The sequence below is a fragment of the Astatotilapia calliptera genome, chromosome 22 (genome assembly GCF_964374335.1).
Source record: "Astatotilapia calliptera chromosome 22, fAstCal68.1, whole genome shotgun sequence".
Taxonomy (NCBI): domain Eukaryota; kingdom Metazoa; phylum Chordata; class Actinopteri; order Cichliformes; family Cichlidae; genus Astatotilapia; species Astatotilapia calliptera.
The window spans coordinates 10,417,427-10,437,265 of NC_137442.1; the positions used below are offsets into that span (position 1 = coordinate 10,417,427).

General features: G+C 40.5%; 2 protein-coding genes across 3 annotated transcripts; one reads left to right on the top strand and one right to left on the bottom strand.

Annotated features, from left to right (window-relative positions):
- Positions 1–2,676: 2,676 nt before the first annotated feature.
- airim (AFG2 interacting ribosome maturation factor) lies at positions 2,677–5,131 on the bottom strand. The gene is made up of 4 exons (XM_026157007.2): positions 4,665–5,131; positions 4,223–4,402; positions 4,028–4,146; positions 2,677–3,281 (listed from the first exon to the last, which is right to left on the bottom strand). Exons 1-4 carry the CDS (start codon positions 4,931–4,933, stop codon positions 3,241–3,243), a joined length of 609 nt encoding a protein of 202 aa, XP_026012792.1. The 5' UTR covers positions 4,934–5,131; the 3' UTR covers positions 2,677–3,240.
- Positions 5,132–5,156: 25 nt separating this feature from the next.
- Positions 5,157–9,831, top strand: cdca8 (cell division cycle associated 8). 2 transcript variants are annotated; one of them, XM_026157006.2, is made up of 11 exons: positions 5,157–5,293; positions 5,628–5,717; positions 6,241–6,369; positions 6,568–6,608; positions 6,725–6,800; positions 6,888–6,955; positions 7,070–7,152; positions 7,290–7,388; positions 8,029–8,158; positions 8,534–8,620; positions 8,761–9,831. In XM_026157006.2, exons 2-11 carry the CDS (start codon positions 5,630–5,632, stop codon positions 8,794–8,796), a joined length of 837 nt encoding a protein of 278 aa, XP_026012791.1. In that variant the 5' UTR covers positions 5,157–5,293; positions 5,628–5,629; the 3' UTR covers positions 8,797–9,831. The 2 variants fall into 2 exon arrangements, with proteins under 2 accessions (XP_026012791.1, XP_080152013.1); XM_080295887.1 differs by lacking the exons at positions 6,568–6,608; positions 6,725–6,800.
- The last annotated feature ends 10,008 nt before the right edge of the window (positions 9,832–19,839 follow it).

Sequence of the window (19,839 nt, forward strand, 5' to 3'; positions counted from 1 at the left end):
GAGAAAACTGCACCCACCCCACCATCCACTCATCTTCCAGACTACATAAGACAATAAACACCCAGGCTGAGATCTTCCTCCACCTCTCCTGTATCTCCCCCTCCTGCAGAGAGAGCTCCCGAGGAGAGGAAAGCTCCTGCAAGATGTGACAATCTCCCCCACCAGTTGAAGAGCCCCCCAGGTGGCTCGATGCACCGGCGGCACCCTGCTCCAGGGGTGGGCCCCCATGCACCCACCCGCCCACAACCCCGGCAACACACCAACCAGGACCCAAGCCCCCGAGGCCCGGCCCGGGGCCCCAGCCCAGAACCTCACGCCCATCCCGGACCCACCCAGGGGCAGCCAGGCTACCAGGTCAGTAACCCACGTCCGTCAGCACAGACCCTCCCCTAGCCCCGCTGCACGCAGCCGCGAGGAAACAGTCACCTGAGAGCCAACAGAGCCCCTAACTGGACATGACCGCTACCCCGGGTTGAGCCCCCCAAGGAAGATGCCTCCGGGGAACCCCCCGACGCCCTAAGCCTGTCCCTACCCCCACACCAATCACAACAGTGAAGGCGGGACCAAACTATGACCCCCCACCCCCACTAGGTGATGGAGCTGATCAAAGGAGCCCAGAGCAATTGATCTGATGTGGTGGCAGAGGCTGTATCAAGACTAATGTAATCTAATAGATAATTTCTATATTGGTTAGAATTAAGATTATTTTTATTTTTCCAGTTCATGAGGACTGTTTTCTTGGCTATGCATAGGGCAGTGAAAACCATATGGGCGATATTCTTTTCTGAAGTGACATTATCTAAGCTGCCCAACAAACACACTAAGGGGGAAGTTGGAATGTTACATTTCAGACACTTTGATAAGTCTTCACATATCTCGCGCCAAAACTTCTGAACTGGTGGACAGAACCAAAGAGCGTGGATATAATTGTCCGGTGAATTGGTTTGGCAGTGTGAGCAGTTGTTGGTAGACGTAAAGCCCATCTTGAACATCCGATGACCTGTATAGTGCACTCTATGTAATATTTTGTATTGAATTAATTGAAGACTGGGATTTCTAATTAGATGAAAGGTTTTTAAGCAAATCTGAGACCAGAAGTTTAGGTCTAAGTTAACTGATAAATCCGCTTCCCATTTTGCAATAGGAAGTGATATTGATTCATCTGTTTTAGAAAGCATTCTGTATATTTTGGATAGTAATTTGGGGGTTTTAAGAGTAAGAAATTGAACCACACTTGGTGGGGTTTGTAGTTCAACTTGACCTGGTTTAAATTTCTTTTTTACTATGGATTTAATTTGTTGATATTCTAAAAATCTTTTCTTGTTGATCCCATATTGTGTAACTAGTCCGTCAAATGAAATAAATTCTGTTCCTTCTAGTATATGTTCTAAATATTTGATTCCTTTACCACTCCAATCTGAAAAGTTTATCATATTATTGTTTTGTAATATGTCAGGGTTGTTCCAGATAGGTGTACGTTTGCATGGGATTAATGAAGACGCCGTCAATTTTAGAAACTCCCACCATGCTGTCAGAGAAGAGCTGATGTTGATGCTTTTAAAGCATTCATGTCGTTGGATGTTTGAGCTGATAAATGGTAGGTCTGAGATCTCTAGATTATTGCAAAGTGCTTGTTCTACATCTAGCCAAGGTTCATCTAAGAGGGTATGTTTTAGCCATCCTGAGATAAACTGAAGCCTGTTGGCTAAGAAGTAGTGCTGAAAGTTAGGCAGTTCTAGTCCTCCTTTATCCTTGGTCTTTTGTAGTGTTTTTAAGCTTATACGTGGGGGTTTATTTTTCCAAAGGAATTTGGACATACATGAATCTAGAGATCTGAACCAATCTTGTGGCGGTTTAGTTGGGATCATTGAGAATAAATAATTTATTTTTGGTAAGACCATCATTTTTATAGCGGCAACCCTTCCCATGAGTGATATGGGTAGACATTTCCATCTAGCCAGATCATCTTCTACCTTCTTTAAAAGTGGGATATGGTTTAATTTAGTTAGATTTGACCCCACGGGATGAGATCTTGCGTGGAGCCCCAGATCGAGGGAGATTATCAGTGGTCTTGTATGTCTTCCATTTTCTGATGATTGCTCCCAGTTGATTTTTTCACACCAAGCTGCTTGCCTATTGTAGATTCACTCTTCCCAGTCTGGTGCAGGTCTACAATACTTTTCCTGGTGTCCTTCGAAAGCTCTTTGGTCTTGGCCATGGCGGAGTTTGGAGTCTGACTGTTTGAGGCTGTGGACAGGTGTCTTTTATACAGATGATGAGTTCAAACAGGTGCCATTCATACAGGTAACGAGTGGGGGACAGAAAAGCTTCTTACAGAAGACATTACAGGTCTGTGAGAGCCAGAGATTTTCCTTGTTTGTGGTGACCAAATACTTATTTTCCACCCTAATTTACGAATAAATTCTTTACAAATCCTACCATGTGAATTCATGGATTTTTTTTCACATTCTGTCTCTCACAGTTGAAGTGTACCTCTGGTGCAAATTACTGACCTCTGTCATCATTTTAAGTGGGGGAACTTGCACAATCGGTGGCTGACTAAATACTTTTTTGCCCCACTGTACATTTTGTTATACTTGATATTATTCTGCTCTTGAGTCTCTTTTACACTGCTAGTTTTGTAGCTAATAAAACAGCACACACACACACCAAGAATTTCTGTTCAATCAATACATTTAATTTCACTTGTGCTCAAAATTCTCATACGTACTGGATTAAACATTTCAATCCATCCAAACTGAATTCAAGATAAATCAATATTTTACATTGGCCCCATTATTTGTAAATACTTATTTGTAGTTTTTAGGCCACCCTGGTTTCCCTTCAAAATAGATCTAGAAGCAGTTTAAGTCCACTCATCCATTTTTAATTGCTGATCCTATCTGGGCTTAACAGTTCATCAGGGAAGACAGAACTATTTATACTTTCACATCCAGGCATCCAATTTACATACAAGTTTGTGTTTTTGGACTGTGGGAAGAAGCCAATGGAACCCCTGCAGGCTCAGGAATAACATGCAAGCTCCACACAAAAACCAACAGTTAACCAGGAGGTTTGAACCAGGAGCTTTCACTGCACCATTGTCCTCCAAGCGACGTTTGTGTGCATCAGTTCAAGTCAATGTGGAGTTAGATTCAGTCATTCTTGTGGATCTCTTTCTTCTCATTGTCTTCATTAAAATGCAGTTATATTCACGATTAGGTAAGTCCTTAACAATCTTCACTGCGACTCCACAAAGAAAGACACTTTGCAAAGTGTATCTGAAAAGAAAAGAGAGAAAGATAATTCGTTTAATAAATAACAGTCACTTCTAGATCCATCAGAGCACTGGTCTCTGGCCAATGTGTACTCAATTATTAAAAGTGAAATTATATCAAGTTAAATTTTGCTACTTGAGCTGAATTTTAAAAGTGTTATGAATACTGGCCATAAAGGTAGGTCCCTTTATGATTGATTATACGTGACAGAAAAAGAATATTTAAAGACGCCCTGTAGTGTAACGGGAAAAAAGTTTAAGTTTAAAGCCGTGATATAATATTTCCCGAATTATGTTTTTACAGTTGTTTTCTAATCTATTGTTTTCAAATCTTTACATGACTTTAGATATATGCTAGACGACAGTCTGTCAGTACTTGTGTTGTTCTGGATTTAAGTACATTTATAAACATCTTCAGCTTCTTTCTATGTTGAAAGAACTAGTCCATTATACAGCATTAATTACAGATGTGAACTGAATGGTATAGTGAAGTACAGGTCATATAATCTAAGGAGCTTAGAAAGAAAAGTTAAGTTGCTTGAAGACGTTTCACCTCTCATCCGAGAAGCTTCTTCAGTTCTAAGGGTCAAATGGTGGAGAGTCCCAGATTTAAACCCAGTGGGAGTATCCCCCCAAAGAGGGGCATAGCAACTTAAAGAAGTCCAGACGCTTTTCTTTCCAAGCTACTTAGACTACAATGAAGTGGATAACTGAGAACCTTCACAGACATACTAGTCATATACATTTTACCTGTGATGTGGTCCTCAGCACTGGGAGACTCCAATGAGTTCCACCTTTGGGGAGCAGATTCCAGAAGAGAGAGGTCATCTGCTCTCAGTGTTTGAAGCAGAGTTTTCCTCCTCAGGAATCTGAACACAAGAGTTGAGGGGAAAAAAATACCAGTATATAACATAAACATCCAAAACTGAAGAGAGAAAAGGATACTGTTGCCGATAGTGACGCTCAGCATCCTGAAGCCACTCGAGCATGTCAGCAACCGACGGGGTGGTGGTTGATCCCTCAGTTACTGCAAGCAGATCTAAACTGTGTGCGTTCTGCTCGTACAGATGAAGGATTGAAGCAACCTGGTTACTGATAGCATCCCTCGCAGACTGGAGGGAAGACCTGAAAGAAAGAGGAAAGGAAAGAAGGGAGGGTGAGATAAAAATTATAGTATAATATATACTTTAAGCATACTCTGAGCAGCTTCTGCAAACTGGTACTAATAAGGTTCTTCTCCAAAGATCCATTTACTTACTAAAAAAATAAACTGATCTTTATTACTAAAAAGGATGTAGCTGTACTCCTGTCCGATCAAACATACATAGTTGGATGTGAATACCAATAACGCAGCATCCTCATCAGATATAATAGCCGATTTACTCACATCTTCTCGTTGAGTTTTCCCAGCACTATATCCGTTGCTTCAAGGAGCTTAAAGCGGAGTCTCTCCTCCAGGTCAGGAAAACCTCTGAGCGGTGTGTTGGAGATCTGCACGTTGGACAGTGCTCTCGACTGCTCCGCCAAATTCCCGAGAGACACCATCAGAGGGCTGCACTCGGCTAAAACACTCTTCCATACTTTTTGGTTGCTTTCAAGTGTCGCGAAGCTTTTCCTCAGAGCCTGATGAAGCGTAGCTACCGCAAGCGTGGACATTTCAGCAAACGATTTCAGTACTTAGGTGTTCAAAGGGAAAAACACGAAATACATTAAGTCAGCTTTATGTCTTATTTTCCATGAAGGCGACTTTATGAAAAATGACTTTTAAATGATTCTTCCCGCAGCTACAGAACATCACATTTCTACCATGTTGCCTGAACCACTTCCGTTCTCTTGATGTAAACACTGACGTTTGGCGCTACGATAGGCTGAAAACAAAGTTGTTGCGACGCATGGCACATGCGCGTCCTAATTGGCTGATCTGGTGTGTTGGCCCCTCCCCGCGCGAAGATTTGAAAACGGCTTTGTGAAGGAAGGAAGGCGAGTCTCGAGGACGAACAGGAAAAACACATTTAGGTAATGATATATACTTTAAAAAATTTATGTAAATACATCTCGGGACAGTTATTTAAAAGACCATAACACATATTGGTAGATGTAAACACAGCTGTCGAAAATAAGGTCAGAAAATAAGCGTTAACTCAGCTAAAGCTACTTGCTAACGTTAGCTTCACCAACAGTTAGTCGCATGTAGGCTGATTTTTTGTTTTTGCATTCTTTTGTTCCCGATTAAGGCCACAATGTTAACATTTCATGGTGTCTATGGGGTGTTAATATACCACACTATACTGCACTACACTGTACTGTACTAGGGTATATTGTAATTACTAATATACTCCGTGTCCGTCAGAAATGGCTCCCAGGAAAAGGACCACCAAACGCAAGAATAACCCCAAGACGGCAAAACTGGAAGCTTTTATGGAGGATTTTGACAGCGAGGGTGATTATTATTACTATTTTTTTAACTCACCATAGAAATGCTACAGAAATACTCCCTGTTCTTTTTTCGGTTGCTCACTTTAGGAGTCGCCACAGGAGAACATTTTCTTCCAGCTCACTATATCCTTAGCATCCTCCTCTGTCTTACCAACCCTCGGAGCGTCCTCCTTCACTGCATCCATGAACCTTTTCTACTTTTCCTCCAGCTTTGGAGCTCAATATTCAACATAATTTGTCCAGTATTTCCACTGTCCCCCCTTTGCACATGTTTATGACATCTGAGCCCTGCCTCTCTAACTTTGTCTCCAAACCACTCAACTTCAACCATCCTTCACATGTACTAATTTCTAATCTGTCCTTTCTGGTCACTACCAATGGAAATCTTGCCTTCACTCTTGCTGCTAACCTACTGCTACAAATCACCACTGATGCTAACATCCATCCACCCCACCCTGACACTGTATAACTTAAGCTGAAGTGACAATGTATAACTGAAGCGGAACTCAACATTTGTGTTTCTGCAGTGAAGACTAGAGTTGGACAGGTGAAAGAGAAGATAAACCAGCTGTTGAAAGATGTTGACAACAGCTACAACATGGCAATAATTAAGCTCCCCAAGGCTGTCAGACAAATGAACTGGTTGGAGCATTGGAGTAAGTATACATAGATTATTGACTAACAAATCCCAAATCTATAAAGAAGAAATGCTCTTGAGCCACAGAGACTTTTACAGCATTCTGCTTCCTATTTTTAAAAAAGCTAATGGTACATTTTCAAAAATCTGTGCATTTGATCTTGGATGAATTTCATTTTTAAACAGCATTAAATAAAGAATATTTACATCTCTGCAGAGTCTGAGAAACCACAAACACCAGAACTCGATAATGCAAAGGTCAGTTGATTAGCCTTCTCAAATTATACTTAATATACGTTAAGTATATATAAGTTTCATGCTTGTGCAAGGATGCTCTGTTCTGCATAAACACTCAGTTATATTTGCTTTTATAGAGAAAAGAGGAAGCTGCACTCGTGGAAAGTGTTGTGGCTAAGGATCATACATCTCTTCTAAAAACAATTGAGAAAAGTGAGTTAAAAGTAGTTTATACATTTCCCTTGAAACAAGAAAACCATTTCCCTTTAGCCAATGCAATTTGTTTTGTCCAATCCACAGCATTAAAGATGAAAGGTGGGGCTACATTGAGCTCTGAGGATGAAAACGTCCCAAGCACAACAAAAAAGGTAATGACTGCTTTTCATACAGTCATACATGAGAGCAACTACATACAGCTGTTGTTATGCAGGATCCTCTGTTTGCTTCTTTTGTGGTGTTTTAAATGCTTGTTTATAATTTAGGGGAGAACTACCAGAAAGCCCCCGACTAAAACAAAGAGGGCAAAGGCACTGTCGATCAGCAAGCAGAGCTCCACCATCAGACGGTAAGCTCTTTTACTTTTTGTATTGTTCTTTTTCTTTCTTTCTTTTCTTCTTCTTTCCTCCCGTGCTAAAAACTTTTGGAAGCAAGTTTGGTGGCTAACAAATGTGATGCTAACACATTGTCATTGTTTGGATTCAGATCAAACAGGAACCCCCTGATTACTCCTGCCAGAAGCTTGCTGGATTCTTCTGTGATGATGGGACCCACTCCTCTTATTACCCCCCGCTTTGACCCAAGGTACACCTTAGAATTATACTGTGTCACTCTAAAGATGGTGTTTGTGTCAATGGCAATTAGTGTTCTAGTTGATTGAGAGGGGAGAAAACGTATTTATAAAACAGTTAAAAAAAGGGTTCAAAATTGAGCACAGATGAAGACGGGTCAGATTTATATTGTGCATAAGATACTAGACTCACATACTGGTCAGGTTAGTTTGCTGTGTGTGAATAACATTAGCAGTGCACCAGTCGTCCTCGCAGGTTGACATCTACACCTGTGCTGAATGTGGTTATTCAGTGCAGCTCACTGAAGACTTCTGCATTGTTATGTCTTTATATTCAGTGATTTATTACTGAGACATAGTACTGAGATATTTTTACTAGCACAAATTCATTTACAGTTCATGCTGAATAGATAGTGATTCTGTGAAAACATGGGCAAACAGACAAATAAATGCTCAAAGTATTGTATTAAAGCTCAGGCTTCTCGTTAAAGCAAAATCTCTGCTCTCATAGAGCTGTAAGTGGATCTAGTGTCTTTGAGTGTTAGAAAGTGTGTGGGGACTGGAGACTTGCTGTAATCTGGCAGCCCCTGCTATTTACTCTGTAATGTTGACATTTCCTACAAAGAAGGCTTCATATTACTCACTACACCTCAGGCTTCCCAAGACCCCCGCAGTGAGAGTTCCCCGCCACAAGGAGAGGGTCTATAGCATTTCAGTCAACGGCTCTCCCATTGCAGCAGGAAATGAGGATATTGTCATCAATGTTCCCGTTGGGAATGGAGAGGTGAGTGCACATTTAGTCAGGCTCAGAGCTTCAGGTACTATTGATCAGTCAGTTGTTTAAGAAATGATTTTAACAAGGCAGCAGAGGAAACGATATTTACTGAAGAAATTTAGATGTCTATTTTCAGGAAGATAAAACATTGAATACTTTGTTATATATGATTTATTGAAAATGAGCTTAAAGATGCATTAAATCGGCCTTCAAGTCTTCTGCTTTCATGTTGATTTTATACTGTGTTTATGTTGATGACTGTTTAGTTACATTTGATGACTTCATGGCTTTTGAGTAATTAATTGTCTAACAAAACTCTTGATTAGAAGGCTAATTCTCAAAAACGAAATCACTAACACAAGTGTCCTTAACATATTGATCCAGAGCATTCACCTGCTGGCCAGTCAGATGGACTCAGTAGATCTGTCACTGCTGGACGAAACCGCCATGAGGAGCATTCGGCAGCTGCAGGTAAAAATTCCAGCAGGACAGCGTTACTTGCAGTTTCATCAGCTTTTCATCACTGTTTTGTTGCAGCTTTAGCCAAATTTTGATGTGAAATATTTGCATATGCTTTGATTCTCATCATTTCTTTTTATTTTTCCCAACAGAATCGACTCACAACATTGTGTGGGACATCAGAGTGACCAAACAGTCTGCACGGACGTGTACTATACTTTTTTTTTTTTTAAAAAACAAGTTTTATCTCTATTATAAAGCTTTCATCATTCTACAATGTGGCATGTTTTTTTTCTTCTTCTTTTTTTTGCCTTTATACAGTTTATACTTTAACTAATACTTTAGGATACAGTGTAAGGTTAATATTTGTTGCGCTGGACACTGTTTTCTTGAGATCCTTCACATTCACTGGAATTAATCTAGGAGTTAAACTGTTCATTTCATTGTATTTACATTCTCCTAAATTATCTCTTTACTTAAAAAAATTTAATTTTATGTAGTTTCAGATGCTTTTTTGTTGCAGGGGAAATTGGATAGATTTTAGTGCTATTCCAGTCTTTTATTCCTGGCCAGTCTGGATTTAATGGATCTTAATAGGACTTGCATGATAATATCCAACAGAAACATGCAGTATGTGCTTATCAGATACAACTTTCTCTTTATTCTTTTTTTTTTTTTTTTTTAAATACATTTTCTGATATTATTTGTGTGGTTTGTCATTGCTGCAATAAACCCCCTCCATGTTTCTATCACTAACCTTGTAGTTACATCAATAGTTAAAATGTATACGTCGTGTACATCGTGCACTCTGTCTTCATAACTGTGTGATGTGGCTATTTTCTGGTTTATTGGGGTTTTGTATTCTTAAATATAGCAGATGGCATGTTTGATTTTTATCTTAATTATGCCATAATGTGGAAATTCGTTTTTTCTTTCTTTCAGTGGACAGATTTTTTTAAAGTTGTATCTGTGCATAGTGACCAGTAGGTGGCAGCATTTCACCACAGAAATATTTGTCAGGCACCTGAACAGCCTCTGCTCTTTTTTTTTTTTTTTTTTATTGTTAAAGGAAAAAAAAGATTTCTGTATCTGATCAAACTTTTTTAACTGCTTGTTATTTACTGGTAGCAAATTTTTATATGTTTGTTGATTTTTATTTTATAATCTGTACAGTTATAGGTGTCTGTATTCTCTCTTGTATTAGATTACACTGTCAAGCATGATTTATACTGGTGATATTTATTTTACATCTTTGTTTTCCAGTTGTGAGGCTGCAGCGTTGTTTTCAAACCTCACCACAACTTTTTATCTGTAAGCTACCGCACTCTTTTTGCTTATGTAAGAAGTTCCTCTTGCCCTTTCCCGACTTTGTTTACACAAAGGGATATTAGTCAGTCACGTGATTGCTCTTGGCAGGAAGTGAAAGCCTTTCCTGCTCTTGGCACAGGAACCTGCACTCTGACCTTCGGGGACATCATAACGCTGCCAATTAGAAGCTTGTTAAGCTTCGTTAGGCCTGATGAGCTCATTAGGGTTTCCACCTGGGATGGTGAACTGGGTCAGGCCGGGCCTCACCTTGGGCCCAGGTAGACAAGCATAACTCTTTGCTGCTCGTGGTGGATTCTCATGCATCATATGCTACCAAGGCACAGCATGGGAACTTTGTGCCCCCCAACTGAAATCGGGCCGGGTCTCTTCCATCTGTATCCATCTTATGTACTTTATCATCTCCTGTCTCTTGCCGTGCAAACTGTGCTGCAAAGGTAAAACCAAACTCTGCATCAGTGAAAACGACAGATGTTGTGGTCAACGGTGCATGCAGTTCAGCTCCCTCGTTAGCAGTGGGCCAAGGCCTCGCGCACCTGCTCTATATATCATAGAATTTTCCTTGTTTTGCCTCTGAATGGATTGGATCCTTTTTTTATTCTCTAGGTGAGTAGAAAATTGCCATTTTGCATGGATGGCTTGCTTTTCAGTAAGCATGCAGGCTGTGGCGCAGTGACAGGTGCGGTATGGATGGGGCGGATTTTGAGGTCACAGAGCAACACTACTACATAAATCATCCACTGAAATGTTCAGGTTGAGGGATTGGAACCTGAGATAGTGGGAAGGGAAGAGTGAGTGCAAAGATGCTTCAACATAACAAGCAACTCTGCATTAATGCTCAGTCTGTGGAAGTCTAGATTTACCTGCCTTTTACTTCCAAAGAAAGGTACTTAAGAATTTAAAGCAGGCCCATCATATTTATCCTTAGTTTCTGTCATATATACATATATATATTTACTTATACTTTAACAATGGTGGATGCATATACATGTTCAAGCGCATCTTCAAATAATAAAAAGAATCCCTTCTTTCAGGCTATCTGAGGCTGCTTTAGAAGCTTGATTTTGGATGTCTGTATGATGTCAAAGACAGCAGATATTCCCAATCTGGTCACCACAGAGGCCTTTTCAATTAACTCCTCCAGTCAGAAGAAAGTTGGCTGAAGGCAGAGGTGCTAAAACCGATTGTTTTAGACAATAGATTAACTGAAGGCCCAGTAAATGAAGATTATTTTGACCTTTTAATCATCCAAAGCTACTCTGCAGAGCCCATGCACTGAAAATACTCATCTTGAAATGAACAGACCACATCCTGTTAAAGTAACATTTGTGCAAATTTCATATGGAAAATCTTTTTCTTTTTTGAAAGACAAAGCTTCAAATAATTTTAATATTCATAATTATAATTTATATTAAAATTGTAATTTAATTGTAATATTTATAATTTTAATAATTTTTAATATTTTATATTACTGCATAAATAACTGACTGTATACAGAAGATAAAAAAAACCCCATCTTTTGTTTTAAGTTGCTTAAATCTGCATTTCCATCTTCTCATTATGGTTCCATTTACAGCAAAAGGAGGAGAAAACACTGGATGCTTTACAGTGAACTACTCTGCGACTGACATACTTTATGAGTGTAGAGGTGGTGGAGGCAGCATCAAAAGTAAAATGAATATTGGCCTTATATGCTATACTGCTAGAAGTATTCACTCACCCATCCAAATCACTGAATTTAGGTGTTTCAATCACTTCCATGGTCACAGGTGCATAAAATCAAGTACAGAAGCGTGCTGCTTCTACAAACATTTGTGAAAGAATGGGTTGCTCTCAGGAGCTCACTAAATTCCAGAGTTGTCCTTTTATGAGACACCACCTGTGCAACAAGTCCATTCCTGAAATTTCCTCACTGCTGAATATTCCACAGTCAGCTGCTAGTGGTATTATAATAAAGTGGAAACAATTGGTAATGACAGCAAGTCAACCACAACGTGGTAGGCCACGTAAAAGCGGGGTCAGCAGATGTTGAGGCGCATAGTACACACAGGTCGCTAATTTATATAGCATGGGGTTGTTTTTCATGAGTTGGCCTCTTAGTTCCAGTGAAAGGAATTCTTAATGCTTCAGCATAACAAGAGACTGGACAATTTGATGTTCCCAACTTTGTGAGAACAGTTTGGGGATGGCTCCTTCTCACCAGTGCACAAAGCAAGGCCCATAAAGACATGGATAAGTGAGTCTGGTGTGGAAGAACTTGACTGATCTGCACAGAGTCCTGACCTCAACCTGATAGAACATCTTTTGGGATGAATTAGAGCTGTGACTGCAAGCCAGGCTTTCATCACTGTCATCATCAGTGTCTGACCTCACAAATATGCTCCTAAAATTTCCATAAACACACTCCTAAACCTCAGGGAAAGCCATCCCAGAGAGTTGAACCTGCTATAGCTGCAAACGGTGGGCTGACATCGCATTAAACCCTATGGACTAAGAATGGGATGCCACTGAAGGCAATGTGAAGGCAGACAAGCAAGTGCTTTTTGCAGTACAGTGTATTTGTTGGGTCCATGGTGTAATGCTGTGTAAATTAGCCAGCTGTTTAATAACACATACACATCGTGCTGGCTTAATGTTCCACAAGATGTTTTTACCTCTCTCTTTGTCCTGTAGTTCCTCTTAAAACCCCATCCCCCACCAATCCAGCATTGAAAGCTTAACCTCACCCACCTAACCTCCCCTTTCCCTTTCTCATTTTGCATTCCCAAAATCCGTTATCGTTAAAATGTGCCTGACACATGGATGTGGCATATTCCTCAACAAAGCTGTTTCCTCCCCAAACCGCTGCAGCCGTTCGTTAATTGAGCCCCCAGACCTGGGGAAACTGCCAAACTCCCCGCCAAGACGAATGAACCTGGCAGAACCATGTTCTCCCAGCAAAATTAATTCTCTGGTGCGTCGAGACCTCCTGTAAATCCCATCCGTCAAGCGCTCTGCTAATCGATTTATTCACATGCCCACACCTCCGTCTGCCGCGGTCTTTTATACTGAGCCAGCCAGGGGTCGAGACTCATCTTTTGTTAAGTTGGTTTGTCAGCACAAACCAGAAAAAGTGTCGCTGAATGCTTTGTTATGTCTGCTTCGGTGATGGAGAGTTACGAGGACACAAGCTGATGGTAAAGGGAAGTGGCAGACGGGAGGAAGAGGTAAATGGGACTTAACAGCCCCCACATGATGCATTCTGGGCATGCGTTCATCTGGTGGCCAGCAGGGTCCTGATGGCATTTTGATGGGCGGCCTCTCCGTCACTCAGGCACCCGCAACGATGGGCAGGGTGGAGAGGAACATCTGCTGCCAAAAAAAAAAGGAAAAAATTCCTGTGGAAAGAAAATAACAGGATACCCTGAGGAGAGGTGGGAAGTTAATGCTGTTTGCTGATTGCACAGAGACAAACTTTTGCTTGAGATGGCTTTGAAATTCAGATATCTATTTGCACTAAATACAAAAACAAGACCTAAGTATTAAACCCATTCTGCCATTTAGAGATAGAAAACATTTTTACCTGTATAGTTGTCAAGTGCTTTCTCGTGCTAGAGTGTCAGATACTGCTGTTCTGGTATTGCAGAGGTGTGCTTTGGCATGGATTTCCTGGCACACTAGTAGTGGCATTATTGGACAGTGACTGTGCTATTTAACTCATCAGTGCCAGCTCCAACTCTAACCCCAACTCTACGCAATCAGAATATCACATTTTTCCTTCATTGTTTTCTTTTTCATTTTATCAAATGATTTGTTTTTGACCAGGAAAACCACATGTAGTTTTTCATAGGGAATTTAAAAGTAGAATGGGAGGCCGAGCCTTCAGTTTTCAGGCCCTTCGTCTGCGGAATCAGCTCCCAGTTTGCAACTGAGACACGGACACTTTCTCTACTTTAAGATTAGGCTTAAAACTTTCCTTTTTGTTAAATAAATCTTGTGGTTGCAATAGGTCTGGGCTGATAGGGGATTCCCATGATGTACTGAGTGTTTCTCTCTATTAAAAGGGAGCTTTTCTGCCAACTGCTTGCCCAAAGTTGCTCATATGATTGTTGGGTTTTCTTTGCGTTATTGTAGGTCTTTGCCTTAGAATATAAAGTGCCTTGAGGTGACTGCTGCTGTGACTGTTTTCTTCAGTACAAAACAAGGTTCTCACCTGTAACCCGCAGGAGGTTAAAGAGTGGCATTTAAAGATTGTTGGGGTGCCAATAAATTAAACCACAAGTTTGTAAGAGATTGTAATTTGATCAAGCTTTATTTTGCACTTTTCAAGCTTTGTTTTCAGTCACTTTTTAATTTCACATTTCCTAGTTGGTTAGGTTTAGACATAAAACTAGTTAGTAACATTGAGCAAAAGATCATGTATTAGGGTGATAATCATGCTTTTGAAAAATGACACTTAAATGGTGCCAATGGGTTCATTACAAATGTCCATATTTGAAAAGGTGAGAGCGTGACCTGCATCTTTTTTTGTAATAGATCAGTTGGGACAGTCAGCAAAGCCACAGGACAGCTTGTATTTATATGTAAAATGTCAGAAGGGCAGTCGTTGAATCCCTGGCAATGATTTCAAGTATTAGAGCTGAAAACAGATCAAAACAATTGAACCGTGGCCTCTGGAACCATGTGAAATTTCACTTTGAGGTCCTGTAGGAGCGGTTTTCACCATAATTTTATGTCACAGTAGAGCAGCTCTGTAAGCAGTTCAGAATCAGAATCAGAATCGTGTTTATTGGCCAAGTATATGTGCAGACACATACAGGGAATTTGGTTCCGGTAGATGGTGGCTCTCAAGCACAGCAATGTAAATCTCACACACACACACACACACACACACACACACACACACACACACACACACACACACACACACACACACACACACACACACACACACACACAAGTGTCTATATATACACATTACACATACATACACAAAGCTATGTAAACCAACTATAAATAACGAATCTAAACGTATATACATAAAATACAGAAATGAATGAGGTGGAATGAATACTACAAAATGTACATAAGGTGCAGTTGCAGTCTGGCAGTGGGAGCAGTGTGACAGGTCAACTGTTAAGAAGGGAGATGGCGAGGGGAAAGAAACTGTTCCTGTGTCGGGTGGTCCTGGTCTGCAGGCTTCTGTACCGTCTGTCAGAGGGCAGCAGATCAAAAAGTCTGTGTGCAGGGTGTGAGGGGTCTGCGATGATTTTCCCTGCCCGTTTCCTGGTTCTTGAGAGGTACAGATCCTGGATGGAGGGCAGGGGGGTGCCGATGATCCTTTCTGCTGCCCGTACAGTCCGCTGCAGTCTGCTCCTGTCCTGTTTAGTGGCTGCTCCATACCAGACTGTGATGGAGGAGCACAGGACAGACTCAATGACCGCAGTGTAGAACTGGATCAGCAGCTCCTGTGGAAGACTGTACTTCCCCAGTTGTCTCAGGAAGTACATCCTCTGCTGGGTCTTTTTGAGGATGGAGTTGATGTTGGTCTCCCACTTCAGGTCCTGGGAGATGGTTGTACCCAGGAACTTGAAGGTCTTCAGTTAACATGTTTGTTGAAGTCATATAATAGCAATCACTGTCTACGCCATAAAAGCAAGTGAAATATCCGATATTTTCACTTAAAGTATGAAAACTGAACAAAGGGGAAAAACCATCTTGAACTTCAAATGTGAGTTGAAAGCAGCTGGAAGGAGCACCACTCTAGCAACCAGCATACAGACAAAAATCACAAAACGGCCTTTGTGGTATAGCTCCTGCTACAGAAGATGCCTCCAGGATTGCAGTTTGCCCTTCTAAAACACGGACGCACTCAGAGACTCTCAAGAAGTGAATGCCTTTACACTATCAGAACTGCTAATGAGCAGAAGTGCAATAACATAAAGTCTGTCAGATTTCAGTTTAAGTGCTGTGGGAAGTGGAGCTGTCACTTTGTAACAACTGGAGTTAAAAAAAACAAACGCCTAAGTGTAAACAGCTAAAGTGCCAGGTAATGTCGAAGCTCAGAAGGAGGTTGAACTGTCAGCTGAAGAGTAAAGTCTACACTGGAGACGTGTTTATGTAGACACTTTGTGTAAGAGATAAGAGCAGTCAAACTGTCATTTGTCAAGCCGTGCACTCTGAATAGTTCACACGTCTCGTGGTGCTTTATGTATAGAAAGTCAGCAGCTGAATATTTGGTTAGTACCGAAAGAGGCTGAGATGTCAGTTGAAGAATAAGACATGATGCTAGCTGATTAGCTATTCAAAACCATTACAGTTTTCTGTGTGGATGTTGTACTTGACTTGAGTCAACTAGGCTTGATTGGAAAACCTGCAGGAGATACAATATGTATTTAACTGCTGTTAACTCCTTTTTTTCTTTCTGTGACATCTTTAAAAGTGAAAAAAAAAAGGATCTTAAACTGTTGAAGTATTTCCTTTATCATCACATGAATTTAACTAATAACCACATTTTTGTTTATTATGTTCCTACATTTTCACTTTAGTGTACCAATAAATTGTGTTTCTGTATTGCAAATAAATACAAAACTTTGTTGGGAATTTCTTCCAGTAAATAGTTTGACAGTCAAGGGCACAAACCTACACCTCCTTATTAGGAGGAGTCACACGCTAATGGAGGAGGCACTAACCTGTGCTTTATTCTTTCGTTCATTCCTATGCTGGACCTGGCCTGAGCAGGTTGAAAACAAGCTTTTCTTATTTGGTTAGAAGAATATGAGATGCAAATACCAGGAAGGGCGACAGAGCAGGGATGAAATGAAGTGAATTTTCACCCCATTCATTACCTCCATCAAAGAAAGAAAAAGAAAGTGACCATAAAATGAGTGGTGGAGCAATGGCCAGGATTGCCTTTGAGAAATAATTAAAGCCTCTTTGCAATGCTCCCCAGCCTGCAGGAAAAATCCCCATCTTCTGTATGGTCTACAATTGATGTTTGGTTTACCAGCCCCTCTGTATAAAGCAGACCTTCAATAAACTATATCACCCAATTTGTGAGAGTAATGCAGCCCAGTGCGGTCCTCAATTAGGTATAAATGACACAGCAAATTGGAAAATTAGGGGGAGAGGGAAGGATAATTTGCTCCAAAACAGACTAAAACCAATTTATTAGGAGACTGGGGAGGAGACAAAGGGTCCGTTTCTGTCCTCCAACAGAAAATCCTACATTAAGTTCAGATGCCTTACTGTTCACCTTGTCACAGGCTGTGTTTGAATGCTTCTTTTATCAGTTAGTATGACTCATATATATTGTTTGGGAGAACAGGTTGCACTAACAGATGATGAGTGAGGAGACTGATGAGTTTGATCTTATATGTTAGTGCAAAACAATGCTGTTAGACAAATATTAATCAAACTGGATACATACAGCTTCAGCCACTCGGCTCAGAACAGCACATAATGTTAACAACAAATAAAGGTCACATCACAGGATAGTGATGACGTGTACTGTCAGCAGAGACCATAGACTGTAAATAAATGATGTAGCTTCCAGGTGGGAACAAATGCAAACGTGGAAGTGTCTTAAACCTGCATTTTTTATAGTGACCAGCAGGGGGCCTGTCTCCTCTAGAAACAAGAAGAAAGCAGTTTTATGGTCTCACTACTTAATTTTTGTTAAATATGGCCCTCATTACTGTAAATAATAAGAAAAAAGCAGGGTTTGCTTTAGGACGACTCTCCCTTGTGATTGATAAATTGATGCCTTACCTTAGAGTCAACAGTATCTCTTGGCATCTCAGTCAGATTGTTGTTTGTCCAACATGGCAGAGACTGAAATGCTCAGAGCGATGCTTCATTAATCAATAGGTGAGACTAAGGTTTCTAGGTCTGTCTTTCATGTACAGTCTATGGCAGAGGCAGTATAGGCAAAAGTCTTTCACTGGGATGGCTTAGATTTAGTGTCAAACTATTGCCTTTCTGAAAGGACATCTGTTATAAAAGTTGTTAAATCTAAATAACTTCTCAAGTTGGTGAACTGAAGTGGCTGTGGTGAGACAGAGAGTACCTCATGGAAACATATTTTTATGTTTTGACATATCCTCTATATCTAACATTTAGTAGACAGAAAGCCTGTAAACTTTAAGCCTCCAGGTTTGAAACAATGGTTGTTGAGCGGTTTTAATACTTATTTGGGATTAAATGTGTGAATAATTATTGGATGGAATGTAATGAAATTTGGTACAGACATCCTTGGTTCCCAAAGAAGGAATCGTAGCATCCACACACCTTTCATCCATCCTATTATTTTCTTATGCTTATCCAATTCAGGAGGTGGCAGGCTCTGTTGCACTAGAGTTGGGTCTTTGAATCATGTTGCTTGGGATCACTATAAGAAAAGGAAAACTGCAAGTGGAAAACTGAAATGATGGAAAACAGCTTGTGAAGTTTCCATTTTTATAAAATGAAATCTGATCTATTGTCTGGACTCCTATTTAAAACATAATGAAAAATTTTTTTCTATTCCATGAAAGTTACAATTTTGGACAACAGCTCCATAGGGGGGCATTCTTTCTGGACTACCTTTCAAGCTTCACATTATGTTTTGAGACCAGTAGTTTTTTTACGAACACATTCTCTGCTCTCTCCATTCTCTGATTGTTTTCAGTTGTTACAACACGATGGAGCCACATACATAATTTTTCATATTGTCTTGTAGGTGCACAGAGAAGTCGATTCACAGGAAAAAACAGGACTTCAGTGGAATGAAGAGAAAATGTTCTGAAACCTCTTTTGTGAGAAAACAAGCAGGAACAAAACAAAGATCGGGCAGTTTCAGCCAAAAGTCAAACATTTTTACCCCCTTCTACATCTTAACTCATATTTTGAGGTTAGGAGAAACACTGTGCGGTGCATCAAATGGTGGGAAAATAAATGAAAAGCCAAGCTGACAGTTTCTTATTGAGTTTTTGGGGACACTCAGCTGCATTTTTAGAGACAGAACAGCAAAAGGAATGGAGCTGACACTCTGTTTGGATGGTTTTCAACTTTGATGCAGGGCTGGGTTCAGAGATTTCATTTCTGTTATTACTTCAGGTTACGTCTAAAAGATTTTCCCAAAGTGCTGCTGTCACAGAGGCCTTGAGATTGCTGCTCAGCTATGAGTTTTGCTCTGCAGTATTCCTCTAACTGGTCCCTTATGGGTGATTTTATTAGATGCACTTACAGCCACTATGTCTCCCCTAAATAAAACATATGTGGTGTATGCTTATTTTATAACACCCACCAAAGACAAAAGTCTTTTTATTCTAGCAGTTGCTAAGTTGGTCAGCCCTGGAGAAAAACCACACTGTGTCTGCATGCTCACCACAGGCAGACAGTTGTGGCGGCATCTTCTGTCCGGGTGTGTAGTAGATGCAGAAACAATGCTGAGATGAAGTCAGTGCTGGTTATAATGTGTGTACCACACACACGCGCACACACACACACACACACACACACACACACACACACACACACACACACACACACACACACACACACACACACACACACAGTGGTTCTTGGATCGTTTGAGAAACACCTGTCTCTCTTGGATTCACAGCACCAGACCTACATTATAAAATAGGGGGATCAATTTATCTTCATTTCTAGGCTGTCTTTTTATTAGATGCAGTGATGAGTGATATGATTAAGGGGTCTGCTTCAAGAGCTACTGCACATGTGCCCTGCTGATTTCCATTTTTCACAACACACAAACACATGGAAGAACACAGCTAGCAAATTTTCCTACCAACAACAACAACTAGAGCCTATCTTTACTGGTTCAAATTCCTTTCTCTCTTTGAGTTGGATATGAATAAATATTTGCTTTTGAATGATCTATTGAAGGTGTTTTTTCATTACCAGTTAAATGTATGGATGAG